The following is a 17,165-nucleotide window of genomic DNA, read 5'->3' as shown; positions in this document are numbered from 1 at the left end:
CTACCACCTTGGCACCGACTCCTAGCTTCTCATTTTATTCATAAGCCTCCTGTGCTGGACTGTATCAAAAGCTTTGCTGAAAGCCAAGTAAATTATATCTAGCACTCTTGTGTGATCCAATTCTCTATTCACCCAATAAAAAAATCAGACTGAGATCCAAGATGGCCAATCTAGCTAGACATACTTAGTTTCTTCTGAAATGCCTCATTCCATGAGGAAACAGTGGGCCAGAGAACGAGAGGCTTTGTCTGTCTCCTCGGTGACTCAATCTGTGGGCCTGATGAATGCCCATGTGCGGCGGGGAGCTCACATTCCAGGAGATAGCTCTCTGGAAAATGTTCGGGAGGCTTTGGATCTGACATTTTCCATGAGATTGAAACAACTTTATTCCCAACTAACCCAGCTGAGGCAAGATCATCTGACCAGCCCTGTGGAGCAGCACAACCAAAAGACGGGGAAGATGCTGGCCCACGGTTGGAGGCTGAGAGCTCATTGGGAAACCCCCAGGAGTTCCCTGTAACCTCTGTTGAAGCCAGGGATTTTGCTAGTAACACTGTCTCTCAGTGAATCGCAGACGTTTTTGACTTACCATCCTTTCAGAAGACAGAGCTGGTAAGACCTGCTTTAATTATTTTAGACGCCATATGGGAAGTGATACACAACTTTGAATAATATCTTATTCAACCAAATGAGCCCAGTAGTTCGTTCTCTGGGCATCTTGGATAACCGCTAGAAATCTGTTGAAAATTACATTAATCTGAATAAGAATTCCTGGCACTCTTTGCGAAAGGATATTAGTAACATTACGGATATTCAACTAAATTTAATTAAAGAGAACCCGTCAAATTCCAACAGACTGGAGCAATTGGAAAATTAAGTGCATGGGAGGAACCTCCATTTTATAAATTTTCCAAAAGATCCTTTACTTACTCCTAAGGACATGTGGAAGAGATACCTGACTCCAGATTCTTAAAATTCCTGAGCAGGCATTGCCTCTTGTTTCAAGAGTCTATTATATTCCACCATTTAAAAAGGGCCCTCCTGATCAAAAGGGGATTCAGGCCCTTAAAACTGTTGATTCTCCTCAGTTGGATCATACTAATATATTGGAAACTACCCAGAAGGAATTGGTTACTCCTGCTGCACTCATATATTTTCTCCTGGAATCTGATAGAGCAGTGGTTCTCAACCTTTTTTCTGTCGGGACACACCTGACAGATGGTTCTCACATGCGTGACACACTGACCCATGATCGTCACAGGGCTAGATGTAAATGTACAGTTTGCATCCACGGGAACCCCCCTGATCCACAATAATGGATGTAAAGCAGAATTATGACATTCCCCATTCAACTCATCTACAAAAAAGATATTCTGGTTCTGGTGTCATCTCAGTAACAGCAACTCAAACTCCTTCTACTTTCAGGCTCAATAGCCCTACTTATGAAAAGACAGCAGTTTACCACCAATGCATGTCCTCTTGAGAAAACGCAACAAATAAGACTGATAAAACACTTACATGCTAGTAAAATATCTCTGTAACAGACACAGAACCGACCTAACATACTCCCAGGATCTGTAGTAATGCACATAAACTAATCCACACACAGTTACACCTGTATTATGGAATACACTCAAACAGGAGCAACCCTATCTATGAAAAGGCAACACTATAAATATTAAAATCAGGCCCTAAAAACCAATACACCTCTTATTAGGAAAACAGAACTAACAAGCAGCTATAGATCCCCACACAGAAATAATTGTAAAACTATACTAATAAGCAGAATAAATGTTTCACAACAACTATGAACAGAATAACATCCAACAATTAAAAACTCATAAAAACTATTAAAAATTCTCCAAACACCAATAAAATATTTCAAAAAAGCAGACACATCACATAATATTAAATAATTAAAATGGCAGTCAATCAAGAAAAATAAACTTAAAAAGCCACCTTTACTTACCCCCTCCAGCAGCTGTCCTACTCCTCTTCCATGCAGGCTGTAGCACACACCAGAAGCAGCAGTAGTGGCTAAGCTCTATACTCATGGTCCTCTTCCTTAGGGCCCATGTCTCTCACACACACACACCATACCAGTCATGCCCCCATGACCAGTTTCTGTCTCTCACACACCAATCATCTCCCAGTCTTTGACAAACACACCAGTCACCTTCCTGAACAGTTTCTCTCATGCCATACACACACACACAGGCTTCCCACTCCCGTGTTCCACTTACATATATGGGCTTCTCACTCTCATAATCACTTTCTCTTTCTCACATACACTCACCAGTCTCTCACTCCCATGCTTGTTCTCTCCACATGCACAGGCTTCTCATTCCCATAATCACTTTCTCTCACACATACACACACACCAGTCACCTGATCTCTCTCATGCATACACACACACAGGCTTCCCACTCCCATGTTCTCTTTCAGATATACAGGCTTCTCACTCCCGTGCTGTATCTCACACACTCCCATGCTCACTCTTCACATGCACAGGCTTCTTATTCCCATAATCACTTTCTTTCTCTCTCTCACATACACACAAACACACACCAGTCACTTGATCTCTCTCATGCATATACACACACACATAGGCTTCCCACTCTCATGTTCTCTTTCAGATATACAGGCTTCTCACTCCCATGCTGTGTCTCACACACACACAGGTTTCTCACTCCCATGCCCACTCTTCACCTGCACAGGCTTTTCATTCCCATAATCACTTTCTCTCTCTCACACATACACACACACCCGTCACCTGATCTCTCTCATGCATACACACACACAGGCTTCCCACTCCCATGTTCTCTTTCAGATATACAGGCTTCTCACTCCCGTGCTGTATCTCACACACTCCCATGCTCACTCTTCACATGCACAGGCTTCTTATTCCCACATACACATACACACACACCCGTCACCTGATCTCTCTCATGCATGCATACACACACATACACAGGCTTCCCACTTCCATGTTCTGTCTTACATACACAGGCTTCTCCCTCCCATGCTGTGTCTCACACACACCCAGGTTCTCACTCCCATGCTCACTCTCTTCACATGCACAGGCTTCTCATTCCCATAATCACTTTCTCTGTTACACACACATACACACACACCAGTCTCTCTCTCTCTCTCATTTCCATGCTCGCTCTCCACGTGCACAGGCTTCTCATTCCCTGAATCACATTCTCTCTCTCACATTCACATACACACCAGTCACACCGTCACCTTACCAACCAGTCTCTCTCATATACATGCACACACACAGGCTTCCCACTCCCATGCTTTCTCACATACCCAGATTTCTCACTTCCATGCTTTTTCTCTCTCTCTCACACACACACAAACACACATCCCTGACTGTCTCACATACACATCAGTCATCTCCTTGAGCAGTCACTTTCATTGTCTCTCACATATACACATACATCAGCTCTCTGACCAGTTTCTCTCAATCACACACATACTCTCGATCAAATACATTCTCTCACTTACACACAGGCTCTCAATCACACACATTCTCTCACACACAGGCTGGCTGGCTGCTTCTCTCTCTTTCTGTCACTCACTTCCTCTCTCTCTCCCTCCCCCCCCCCCCCAACGGTAGCTGCTCCTCCTCCTCCAGCCCCCGCAGGCCAATAAGGAAGAATTCCATCGATCGCGGGAGGCTCCTGCTGCTCTCTCCTCTCCCGATTACCGTCTGCTGCAATAGCTTGGGGGGCCGATGCTGCAGCGGCCGCTGCTACTTCATCACGCGGCACGGCCTTTCTTCTTCCCGCGCACCGCGTATCACTTCCTGGTCCGGGGGGGGGGGAATGCAGGCGCGGGAAGAAGAAAAGGCCAGCCGCGGATGCCACAGATTTTTTTTTTTTTGCACCGCTGCCGTTGCCGCTGGGCTTGAACGTGCTGATAGCCCGGCGGCAACGGCAGCGGTGCAAAAAAAAAAAAATCTGTGGCATCCGCGGCTGGCCTTTTCTTCTTCCCGCGCCTGCATTTCCCCCCCCCGGACCAGGAAGTGATACGCGGTGCGCGGAAGAAGAAAGGCCGTGCCGCGTGATAAACTAGCAGCGGCCGCTGCTAGTTTATCACGCGGCACGGCCTTTCTTCTTCCCGCGCCTGCATCCCCCCCCACCCCGGACCCGGAACAGGAAGTGGTGCGCGGGAAGAAGAAAGGCCGTGCCGCGTGAGAAAGGCCGTGCCTGCTAGTTTATCACGCGGCACGGCCTTTCTTCTTCCCGCGCATCACTTCCTGTTCCGGGTCCGGGGGGGGGGGGGATGCAGGCGCGGGAAGAAGAAAAGGGCAGCCGCGGATGCCACAGCTTTTTTTTTTTTTTTTGCACCGCTGCCGTTCCCGCTGGGCTTGAACGTGCTGATAGCCCGGCGGCAACGGCAGCAGGGAAGAACGAGCAGCGGGAGGGACCGGGAGCCACGCGACACACCTGCCGGTGCTTGGCGACACACTGGTGTGTCGCGACGCACCGGTTGAGAACCGCTGTGATAGAGAATGGATATTAAGGATGCTTTTTTGTCATCGTGCGGAACCCTTTCTATATCTTAAACTCTGTGCCTATCCAGATTTGACTAGAGTGACTCAAAGAAAGAGATGGCAGTTCTTGTTGTTAAGGCCCAGAGTATTATAACTGGGTACTTTTTTCCCTGCTTAAGTTTCCCTGCAAATGTATTATCAAATACCAGAATGTTTCATATCTTTTCTTTTTACCTTCACAACTCTCCTCCTCCTTGAGCGACAAAGTCCAGCACTCTTAAGTTCTTCTCCTAGTGTTCCTGATTGAGAGTACGATTCTAGCAATTTAGTCTGTTAGTATTGATTTGCTCTCTGTATATGCTAGATCTTTTCTTGTAAAGAGTGGAAAAAATATTCCTGTGGTTGTGGACTTGGATCCCTCTATAGAGCAATATTATTATTGGGGTTTTTTTTTCAATTTAATTGATTTTATATTTTCTGTCTTTGATTGCAGTTCAAGTGATTTTTTTGAAATTGTATTTGGAAAATGCATAAATAATAATAATAAAAAAATCTGATTTGTCTGACAGGACCTCTCCCTGGTGAATCCATGCTGCCTTGGGTCCAGCAACCCACTAGATTGTAGATAGATCACTATACTTTCCTTAAGCAGAGACTCTATTAATTTTCTCAGCACTGAGTTGAGGCTAACTGGCCTGTAGTTTTCAGCCTCCTCTCTGTTACCACTCTTATGTAGCTGGACTAACACACTCTTCTCCAGTCATGCAGCACCACTCCCAAATCCAAGGGATTTGTTGAACAGGTCTTTCATTAGAACCACCAGCATATCTTTGCGCTCCCTCAGTATCCTGGGATGTACCTCATTCAACCCCTTGGCCTTGTCCACTTTCAGTTTTCCTAACTCTTCCCATACATTCTCTTCTGTAAATGAAGTTTCATCCATCCCACTCCCATCTATAGTCTTGTCCTTCTCTGGAGTCTTCTTTAATGAACTTTGAATTGAAGTATTTATTTAATAATTCTTCCATTTCTTCATCTCTCTCAACACATTGCTGTTTGTCACCTTTCAATTTCACCAGACCACTTTGGGCCCCCTTTTTTGCTCTGATGTATCTGAGAAATATTTTATCACATTGCTTTACCTCTTTGACAATCCTTTCTTCCACATGACTTTTTGCTTTTCTGATTTCTTTCTTCTCCCTCAGTTTCGCCAGTTGTTATACCCTGTGTTCCTCTTTTTGGGATCCTTTATACTTGAACACTTTTTTCTTTTTGCCTGTATTTTTTCAGACACCTCCTTTGGGAACCAGATTGGTTTCTTTTTCTTCTTACTTTTGTTACTTTTCTAACATAAAGATTTGTTTCCTTTCTAATAGCTCCTTTGTTTCCTTTCTAATAGCTCCTTTTAATTTGACCCACTGTTGTTCCACCTCACATTATCCCATTATCTCCAAATCCTCTAGTTCTTTCTCCAGGGGCGTCCCCATTTTCACAAAGTCGGCATTTTTTAAATTCAAAACTCAGGTCTTTGTGTAACTTCTCTGTATCTTATTTGCAATATCAAACAATACCGTCTGATGATCACTGGTGCTCAGGTGAGCACCTGTCTGGACATTAGAGACATCTTTATTAGTGAGCACTAGGTCAAGAATCACATCCTCCCTCATGGATTCCATTATAGTTTGAGCATAGTCCCTTGAAGGGCATCCTCTACCTCTCTTCTTCTTGCAGATTCTACAGAAGGGATACTCTGATCCACATCCGGCAGATTAAAATCTCCAAGCAACATGTCTTCCTTCCTTCCGATCTTTTGGATGCCTTTGACTAGATCTCTGTCCAGCTCTTTGATCTGAGTTGGAGCCCTGTAGACCACACCCATGTAAATAGAAGCACCTTCTTTATTTTTTTAATTATGGCACTTTTAGAAGAAATAGGCCTGATTTTAAACAGCATTTATGTGCGTAAAACTAGGTTTTATATGTATAAATGGATTTTACTCGAGTAAGTGGGCTTTTGAACATTTTTACAAGAAATGCTATTGAATTGTCTTAGGATTTACTTGCATAAGGGCACTTTGCTCGAGGAAATGGCTTTTGAAAATTGCTACGATGGTATGTTACATTTATGGGTATAACTCCTTTGAAAATTACCTCCAGTGTTTCTTGAAACTAGAACTATATCTCAAACCAAAATGTTGATAAATTAGAACACTGAGATGACATCTAGCCAGCTCACAGGTAAATGGTTAACTGCTTGATCAATTATAGAGTCTATTAAATTCTTTTAATGTGGATGTTATTTCTGTTTACATATTACAATTATTTAACACAGTTCCTCTTAATTTCTCTCTCTCCTAGCTCTTCACTACCTTTCTCCTTCCCGCATCTTCTGCGCTTGCTGTCACCTGGCCCCCATCCTCTCCTCTTTCCATTCCTGCTCCACCTCCCCCCTCCCTGTTTTTTGTAATTTCTCCTTCTCGCTTTCCAAAGTTGATTGTGAACCGGCATGATATGTCCTATGAATGTCGGTATATTTTAAAAGCATTTAAGTAAATAAATAATAAATATCTTTGCAATAGTCATGAGTATTTTTCGTATTACAAATATATTTTTCCAGGTTGTACATAGATATATAGCAGGTTGCCCATGCAATGCCAATGAAAAAAGATAAATTAGATTAGCTTGAGACTGTGATACAATATTGCCAAAGTAATGCTGTTTCCCATGTGATTATAGCATAGCTGCCTCTCTGAAGCCTTTTATCTTTTTTTTAAGGCTTTCATGTTTGATTTAAGGAAGATGTGAGATCATTTATCACTATATTTAAGTATAGATTAGAGAAAATATGCACTTTGCTATTCTCTCTCCTCTCTGTGATAATGGAAGGAAATGAGTAGCCCGGTTAAAGTAGACTGGATTTGCCTTCCAAATCAGCAAATAGAGCTACTCCAATAGCTCAGTGGCAGAGTACCTAGTTTAGAGCCAGGAGATTGCAAGTCTAAATTCCAAGGGGCAGATTTTCAAAGGGTTACACGCGTAACCCCGAAAACCCGCTCCTGCGCGCGCCAAGCCTATGTCCCAGGGCTTGAAAAAATGGTTGGGGAGTGGGCGGGGCTGAGGGCTCCAGCACAGCGGTCGTGACGGGGGCTCACGTGCCGGCACTCGGCCGGCGAACGCAACCTACTCCTGCCAGGAGGTAGGCGCAACTTCGTCCACAAAGGTCAGGGGGGGTTAGATAGGGCTGGGGGGTGAGTTAGATAGGGGAAGGGATGGGAAGGTGGGGGGGGGGGGGAGCGGAAGGAAAGCTCCCGCCATCAGGGCTCCCCTAAGGTTAGGCGCGCGCAAGGTGTACAAGTGTGCACCCCCTTGCGTGCTCTGACCCCGGATTTTATAACATGCGCACGGCTACGCGCACATGTTATAAAATCGGGCGTAGATTTGTGCACGCCAGGTTGCGTGCACAATTCTACGCCCGCGCATAGGTTTAAAAATCTGGCCCCAAGTTTCTAGCTAGAAGTTAGACTGCAGTACAAGAGCACTCACTTTAAAATCAAGACCTTTTTTCACACTGGTTACCAAGTTAGCATGGTATATATTTAGATTTTGGATGTGATATTTACATGGCTTTCTAATTTCACTTTCTTTAATTTAAGGGCTGTGATGGTATATCATCAAAATCGATAGTGCCTGCTAAATATATAGATAGATATAAATGTACAAATGCATTTGAAGAAGCCTGCAGTATTTAACATAAGAACATTGTTAAACATTGTAGGCCTGTTCAAATGCATTTGTACTAAAGTGAATCATGTTTTTACTATAATTTTCTAAATGTAAGCACAATATTATAGGAGCACATCCTTAATCATGGTTTTAGTTGGATCTTATACAAACTGATATCATATCGCTGACTGCCAAAATAGAGCATATTTAGATCTACTATTCAAGAAATATCTTCACAGTTTGCGAAACCTCCTGAGCTATCTATAAAGTTTTTAAATTGACAACACCCACTTCAAAACCCTCCTCATTTTAGTTTTCAAGCTACATTTAAAATTATTTACTGCTATCGAGCAGCTTCCCCGAGGAGCGGAGTTAGCAATCTGTTGTGAATCTGCTGAGGAGTTAGCAATCTGTTATGGATCACCTCCTCCAGAGGGGAGGAGTGAGTAATCTGATCAATGCTGCTCCCTCAAGGGGAGGAGCTAGCAATCTGTAATACTCCGTAGGCAGGGTCAATGATCTGTTGTGGGTTGGCTCCCACAGTGTGGCAGTCTGTATGATACTGCTCTAGTAGTTTAAGGAATAAACACAGTGGAAATTGGTGAATCCTTGGGCCGATGGCAGATGACAGCGCCCCCACCGGCTAGGCTGGAGTATGGAGACAAACACAGATAGTTCTTTATTTAGACAGGAAGTGGAACCACCATAGGTGGCAGTAGTGAGCTGACGTGCCCGGCAGGGCTGAAGTCCCTCAGATACTGGAACTGCGATCTCGAGGTTGCTGAGCTGTAGAGAGAGACTATAGATAGTGAGTAGACAGGGTATGCTGGATACATAACCAGTAGTAGATGATACACTCACAATTGTAGATATCTGTAATAGCCTCTATACAACAGAGAGTCTTCAGTATTTTCAGGAACAGGAGCCGTAGGCGAGTACTGGTTCCTATATGCAGTCTGGAATAAGAACTCACAATATCTGTGTATGACATGGCTTCTGGAATAGAAGAAAGTCTTTGGAGAGTTTTAGGAACATAGGCCCTCGTGGAGCGCGTACCGGTTCTTATCTGTAATAGTAATGTACCAGATATAGGTATGCGATAGCTCTGAGATAGAAGAGAGTCTATGAAGGGTTTTAGGAACATGGGCCATCGTGGAGCGAGTACCGGTTCCTATCTGCAATAGTAACTCACAATCTCCGTACCTGCGATAACGTCTTAGACAGAAGGGAGTCTTTAGAGATTAGGAACATAGGCCCTCGTGGAGCGAGTACCGATTCCTATCTATAAATAGATCTCACAGTGTTCACGTCTGCGATCGCTTCCAGGCAGTAAGGAGTCTTCTGAGCATTCAGGGACGTAGGCCCTCGAGGAGTGAGTACCGGATCCCGTCTAGCACTGAAATCAAGAAAAGAGAGCGGGGCCCCTGAGGAGCGGGTACCCCTTGGTATGTTTGTGAAGGCAGAGCAGCAGAGAAGTTTCCTCCTTCCTACTCCTTGCTAACTCGTTTCGAAGTAGCAAACAAAGACCTTTTAAGTTGGAAGCGGATGATGTCACTACCGGGGAACCCCCCGCGGTTCGCACCCTTGCTGGTACATCTCTGGAGCGCACGCCCTTATGTCATCAGGAACATGGCGGATCCACAGCGTCAGGCCAGCCTGGGGATTCCAGGAAGTATGGCGAGGAGAAGCCGCAGCAGCATCTGCCGTCAAACCCGAAGGGAGTCGCCACTAAGGTAGAGAGGGTGGAGCGAGGGCGAGAACAGGCACGAACGCAACATTTACAGGTTTGCTTTGTAAAATGGTTGACAAAACTGGTCCATATGTAATAGAGCTGCTTCAGCTTTGTAAAGTTAATCCCTATAGCACGCTCTACCTAGTTGCAATCAAGCTAGATAGAGAGAACATGGTACAAATCTACTCTTTCACCTTTCATCTCTCCAAATCACATTAAATCTTCACTGATGGTAACTGTGCTGTTTGTACGTATAAGTGAGCATGTTAAACTGCCCCATAAAATCCAGCTTACCTCATAAACCTCACCCAGAGTTCATAATAGGAGTTTCAATAGGCTGAAATGTAAATATTGTGCTGTTCAATTTCTCCCCTTCCATCCCAAGTTTATTTTCCTTGTTTTTTGTAACTTTCCCTCTCCCTTTTTCTGATTCACTGTATTTAAAGTTCAAGGTTCTTATTGAAAATATTGTTTTTTACGTTACGTTATGCTTTACACTCCTTGTTATTTGTAAACCGGGTTGATGTGATGCCTATCATGAAACTCGGTATAACAAAAACAATAAATAAATAAAATAAATAAAATAATGCCTCATCTTACAGTGGTATAAAAATCTCAAAAATCAGTGGGGCTCCACAGAAGTTCTCTTCTCTCTCCCCTCCCCCCTTCATCTCCCCTCCCGAAAAAGGATTTGCGATAAATCCCATTTCAGCAGTAACAGCTATCGCAGGCATAACTAGCTTGATGCACTCTCTACCTAGTTGCAATCAAGCTAGGTAGAGAGAACATGGTACAAATCTACTCTTCTTTCATCTTTCATTCCTCCAAATCACATTAAATCTTCACTGATGGTAACTGTGCTGTTCATATATGACTTTACATGTAAAAGTGCCCCCTCTTACAGTGGTATAAATAGTTAACTTTTTTGTGATCCTCTACAGTCTTTCTCTCTTGGACTTTTCAACTTGCGATGTGAAAATAACGTGGGTGCAATACATCTAACATGCGTTGCGGTAAATTACCTATGCAACACCAGGAAAATTATCCTAACCATGCAACTTTTTTTATCCCAGACACTATTTTTGCTATATTTATAGCAAGATGATGAATCTAGGCCTTAGTTAGCCAGACAATTAGCACCATACATTTATGCCCACTGCTTGCCCATTGACTAGCTAACTACGTAGCTGGAAAAGTAACTTATTCGGCTAAGTGGGCACTGCTGAACATAGCCAGATGTTAAATTGCTTCCACTTATTTGGCTAAGTATGGTCTGATAGCGATCTCTTTGTGTTTAACAACTAGCTGTATGAACAACCAGCTGCTCTGAGCTACACTGTTTGTAATGATAGCTGAATGTTTTATAAGATTTCTGCAAATAGCCATCATGTGCATTCAATCTGGTCATTTATGTGATATGATGTGCACTTATTCATTTCTATTGCAATAATTTTTAGGAACAAAATTGTATATTGACTATTTTAACGTAACATTTATTTTAGTTACCCCTGTGTTTGCCACTTTTCCAAGTGACTTGACAATAGAGATTGGCCGAGATATCAAGATTCCTTGCAGTGCTCAAGGAGAGCCTGAGCCAGTAATAACATGGAATAAGGTAATCTGTTGTGCGATATTTCTGTGAGATAGTGTCATTTTTTCAGTAACTTCAGTACCAGTAAATCAGGCTTCTAGTAGTTGGGTATGTAGTTTTTTAAAACAAGCAAGTCCAATAAGCCTCCATATTCTCAGTAACAACTTAGAATTTAATAATTCAGCATTTTTTCAAAATGAATGACCCATTAAAACTGTCTTTAAACTTCTAATGAACCTCTGAATTAACACAGATTACTTAAATAGTAGTATATGCCTTTTTAATATCATCTTGTTTCATGATGGTTGGAATGCCAAACTGTTTTAACTGAAAAGTATTTCAAATAAAAGCATAAATAGTGTTATGGTAACATAAATGTCTATTCACGGTTCTCTACAAATGCACATGATTTCTGTGTTTTCAAGAATGTTACAAGCAAATGTTCTTTCAGGTAAATTTTGAGACTGATGTATCAGGAATCTTTGAAGTTCTAGATCATTTATAATATCACAAAACATAATAACAGTAACGTAGCAGTGATTGCAGAAAAAGACCAAATGGTCCATCCAGTCTGCACAGCAAGTTTCTTATGGAAATAACTGCCACTCCCTGCTGGTTACTCCCAGATCTTATGTAGTAATAATTACAAATAAAACCAAGCAACTGTCAAATCTGTAACAAAATTACTGCTAACAATTTTTTTACAAGATGAGCAGCCTTTTTGGTAATTTAGACCATGTTGCTTTCAGCATGCTTTGCTTTTGGACTTGGCCATAGAAGCAGTCCTGTGCTTTTTGAATGCCTCCTAGGGATTGTATTTGATGAGATTATCTCCCTGTGGTTTAACACAGTGTATAATTCCTTTTTTGTAGGTGTTTGCAGAGAATAAAAATGGTCTTCTGTCCACTAAAAATGTATAAAAAATTGTTAAAAAAAAATTGTTAAAAAATTGTTAAAAAAAAAAAAGTAATAAACATATCTGAGCCATAGAATATTATAATAAACATATCAGTAATAAACATATCAGAGTCATAGAATATTATAATCTAGCTGTTGAAAAAAAATTTCTGCAATGTGCTTTTGTTACAGGATGGGATTCAGGTAACAGAAAGTGGAAAGTTCCATATCAGTCCTGAAGGATTTCTGGCAATTCGTGATGTGGGACCTGCAGATCAAGGCCGTTATGAGTGTGTTGCCCGGAATACGATAGGGTACTCTTCGGTTAGCATGGTGCTAAGTGTCTTTGGTAAGAGAGAAATATCTTCATGAAATGTACAGGAAAAATAGGATGATGTGATACGTATTTGATCTACTCAGTGTTTCAGTTTTTGCCTGATGCATCTAGAGACAATATGTCCGCTGGTCGAGGTATTAGCAATTAGTGAAATTTTTCAGTGTGCCCGTATACATTCCAGTTTGTAAAAATGTTAACATACTTTGATTATTTGTTTATCTCATGAACACCCTTTCTGTTGTATATTCTTTCATATGTAGTTGTTGATAGATACAAAAATCCTAATCTTGCACAAAAATAGTAAGCATTGAAATGCCTATATCATCCTTTTTCCATTTTCTCTTTCCAGCTTTACAAAATATTTCACACCCCCCTTAATTATGCCATGTTTTGAATTAGCTTTTAAAATCTTTCCTATATTTTACTTTTTTTGACATGGAATAAATTTGTCTTTAAAATCACCAATTATTGCATGTACACAAATTATTAAGGTAGACCTATTTATAGCAATCTAATTCCTCCATCAGACTTCCAAAAAGATTACTCATCTTTAAGTTTTGTTTTCTGGAAAAGTCCAAAAAGCTATGCTGTAATTTTCTTTGTAAGCAGAAGTGATGTAGCGTCTAGACATTGCTTTTATACAATTGAAATTTCTTGCAGTAGTTTTTTCACTACTATGCAACTTCATATTTTTCTAGTACCCGAAGTCAGTCGAAATGGAGATCCATTTGTAGCATCATCAATTGTTGAAGCAATTGCAACTGTCGACAGAGCTATTAATTCAACACGCAAACATTTGTTTGACAGGTATAAATTTAAAACATTTAAGTCCCAAGTATTTTCTTTTTGTGTAAAAAGAGATCCTATAGTAATAAACATAAGTTAATTACAATAATCTAAATCTTTTAAAGGCAGAGTAAGTGAGAATATCATTGTTCTGAATGAATGAATAAAGTTTAACATCTGTTCGGTGTCTTTGCTCCTCATAATTGAGAGAACAGGAAAGACGAGATTTCTCTGAATGGAAACTGGACCACAGTATGATTCATGTACAAAATATTCACCTAATATGGCCCTGAGGAGTTACTCTGGCTGGCAGAAACTGCATGTTCCATGAGCTTAAGCCAGCTAAACCGTTATATTTACCATGTTCTGACATTCCATAGTTGGATCTAAAGTCTTAACACTAAATAGTTTATTGAATGAATTTGTACCTAGTTTTCCCATACTAATATTATATTACTGTAACTTTTTGTTTTTGCTTATTTGATTTCTAATTTGGAAGACGCAGCAAGCTATAGGACAAGAGGTGAATTACCTCTGTGCCATAGCATGCCCCTGTTTAAAATTATTAGTTGAACTCAGATTTCATCATATCCATTTTTTACATTTGTATTCTTTAATGTTAGTATTTCCTAGCATGTAGACAGATGGACTCAGGACCAGTTGGTTTATGCTCCCCTGTCAGCAGATGGAGACGGAGCAAGCTGACATCATAGTATAACCCTGCAGTGACCCCAGATGGTGGATGTGCATCTCCCTGTGGGAGTTGCTTTGAGATTTTTGAAAGGAGAAATTAGAAATTCTAAATTCAGGACCAGAAAGCTCCGCTCTCCTGCGGTGATACCTAAAGGTCCATTCCCCAGTTGAGAATTCCTGAGGCGATTTCCATGGTCCCTCAGAGGTGTGCCTTGCTATGATAGCTGGGTTTCCCGGCGTGGACTTAGCTGCTAGTTCAGCTGAAAAGCAGCGAGTACAGGAAGCCAAGCGTGGCAGTGACGGCAGACCCCCTCTCCCCCACAGCAGGAGACAGTCTCTGTACTCAGCCGGTAAGCGCTGAGCTCAGATAAGGTTAAAAAAAAAAAGAGAAAGTTTTACCAGAATCAGAGACAGTTAGATGGGTTTCGGGACTTTCTCTGTTCTCAACCCACCATGCCAACATTCATTCCCGCTCCCATTGGGGTTGGGGAACTGGGCTCAACTGGGTTGAGCGGCCCCTGGTGGGCTAGGCCCCGCATTTAGGATTTTTTTCTTGCACACCGCATGGTAGGCCACTGCAGCCATTTTCCATGCACTCTTGTGTATGATCTGCTGCCCTCTATACGCCGTTGGTGTGCGCAGTGTGTTGGTTCTGCGCACGCTTTATAAGTTTGGTTTTTGGGCGCGCTTTTTATGCACACAAACTTTTACGCGCTTGGCACACAGGTTGTATGTGTACCTTGCCATGCTTGCTTCTAGGCACATATTTTTTGGATGCATTTTCTTTTTGAGTGCGAGCCGTTCCGACACTTATTTATTTATTTAAAAATGTTTATATACCGCCTTTACAATGACTTAGTCAAAACGGTTTACAAGTATAAAATAAATTCGAAATCAATAAAAGTAAATAAAAGAAGAAAAATACAAACATTCCATTAATTTAAACAAAAGTTTAAAAATATTGACTTACATGACAAGAAAAAAGAAAGCATGAGCCTACTAGTGCTACAAACAACTTCCAAGAAAAAACAGGTATAATTTGTGGTAATGTTTTTTCAGTTTTCTGAGATATTGTAAGCTAACTGAAAGAGAGCTGCTTTGAGATCTTTTTTGAATTGTTTTCTGTTGTGTATTTGTCGAAGTGTGTCAGGTATAGAATTGTGTAATGTAGTCTAGTCGATTTTGGTGAGGGGATTTCCAGCAGATTTTTTGATAGTGACCTTAAATGCCTTGCAGGTTGATAAATATGAAGGGTCGAACATAACCAAGTAGTAGGATTATGTATTAATGCATGGATCATGTTTTCCGCAGCGATGGTATGGGTAAGCAAGAAGCCTAAGCGTCTTCCTATTTGTGTTGCCTGTTATATATTAGGGCTACTCGGCCTGACCTGGCTTCTAACCTGTCAGCACTGTCTTCCTTGGATTTTGCTAAGCCTGGGTCTTCCCATTCTGATGGGTTGGTCACAGTCTTGACTGGGGGGATGCCAGATCTTTGTTCTCCCTTGACTGGTTCCTCCGCTGGCAAGGGCAATTCTGTGGGACCAGCTCCTCCTCCTCCTCCTCCTGGGCTTGGTCTGGACCAGGCTGTTTTTGCTTGGGTGGAATTTTTTCAAGGCTTGCAAGCCTTTCTTCAGACGCAGTCCTCCGCTTCCCCCATTTCTGTCAGGTCAGTCCCTCAGCCAGTGGTTACTCCCTCTTCCAGTCCTATGCTTAAGCACCGGGGCTCGCCCCATCTCCCTGCAGGTGTTCCTGACAGGAATCCGGATGGCACTGATGATGAGGTTGATCCAGATTCCCTGGAAAATGGGGAAATTCTTCCAGGGCTGGAACTGTATCGAACCATGTTGCAGTTCTTTCATAGAGATGAACTGATGGCCCTGATTTCCCAGACCTTGAAACAGCTGAGTGTTCCTGGTTTGGATGCTAGGTCAGAGCCGAGGAAGGAATCCCATTTTGGTTTCCTTATGTAAAACCCCTTGTTTTTTTCACTGTGATGGATGCCATCCAGGTATTTATTGATCTGGAATGAGAAGCTCCAGAGGCAAATTTTAAAGGGGGATCGGACATTGGAAGACCTGTACCCCCCTGGATCTAACTGTGATAGAGCATTTTCCCAAAGTGGATGCTTTGGTATGTGCCGTGTCTAAGTGGATGACTATCCCCATAGAGAGAGGCGCATCCTTGAAGGATATACATGATTGAAGGATTGAGGCTATTCTTAAGCAAGCCTTTGAGGCAGAGGCGATGAATTTACAGATTGCCTCCTGTTGCGCCCTAGTGGCGAGATCTTATCTGCATCTCTCTCAGGAGGATGATGAGTCTAGAGGGAATTCCTGAGCGGTTGTGGAGCCTGCTGCCGCCTTTTTAGCAGACACAGGCTGTGATTTGGACCAGACCTCTGCTGGAGGAGCGGCTTCAGTGATAGCAGCCAGGCATGAACTCTGGTTGCGAAATTGGTCAGCTGATACAGCTTCCAAAGCCAGTCTTACAAAGATGCCCTTTAAAGGCTCGCTCTTGTTTGGGAGCGAGTTGGAGAAACTGGCCAGTAAGTGGGGCGAGTGTCCAGTGCCTCGGTTGCAGGAGGATAAGAAGCAGTAGGGATGTGCAGACAAAAAGTTTATGTTCATAAGTCCATAAGTCGAAAAGGGGGGTCAATTTCGGTCAATATGGACATATGGAGAATTCCATAAGTTGAGTCTATGTCCATACGTGCACCGGTTCCCTAAATAAAAATTGAAACCCCCTCACCCTCCTTAATCCCCCCCCAAGGCTTACCAAAATTCCCTGGTGGTCCAGCGGGGAGTCAGGAAGCCATTCCTCTATTCCTTTCCAAGGAGCACGTGACGTCCGCGTCACGTCGGAGTGACGCGGCCGTCACGTGGTCCACCGCGGTTCCGCTCC

At 42.5% G+C, this 17,165-nt stretch overlaps 1 protein-coding gene across 3 annotated transcripts in view; it reads left to right on the top strand.

Annotated features, from left to right (window-relative positions):
• PXDN (peroxidasin) overlaps nucleotides 1-17,165 on the top strand; it is a 275,495-nt gene that overhangs the window by 171,091 nt on the left and 87,239 nt on the right. For all 3 annotated transcript variants that reach the window (XM_029595788.1, XM_029595787.1, XM_029595789.1), the window contains exons 13-15: nucleotides 11,461-11,573; nucleotides 12,639-12,795; nucleotides 13,482-13,590. In XM_029595788.1, the coding sequence (XP_029451648.1) occupies nucleotides 11,461-11,573; nucleotides 12,639-12,795; nucleotides 13,482-13,590 (379 nt within the window). The remainder of the gene's footprint in view (nucleotides 1-11,460; nucleotides 11,574-12,638; nucleotides 12,796-13,481; nucleotides 13,591-17,165) is intronic.

The sequence above is a fragment of the Rhinatrema bivittatum genome, chromosome 3 (assembly GCF_901001135.1).
Source record: "Rhinatrema bivittatum chromosome 3, aRhiBiv1.1, whole genome shotgun sequence".
In the NCBI taxonomy this organism is placed as follows: domain Eukaryota; kingdom Metazoa; phylum Chordata; class Amphibia; order Gymnophiona; family Rhinatrematidae; genus Rhinatrema; species Rhinatrema bivittatum.
Note: the sequence above shows the minus strand (reverse complement) of the source record. Positions and strands in the feature narration are given on the sequence as shown.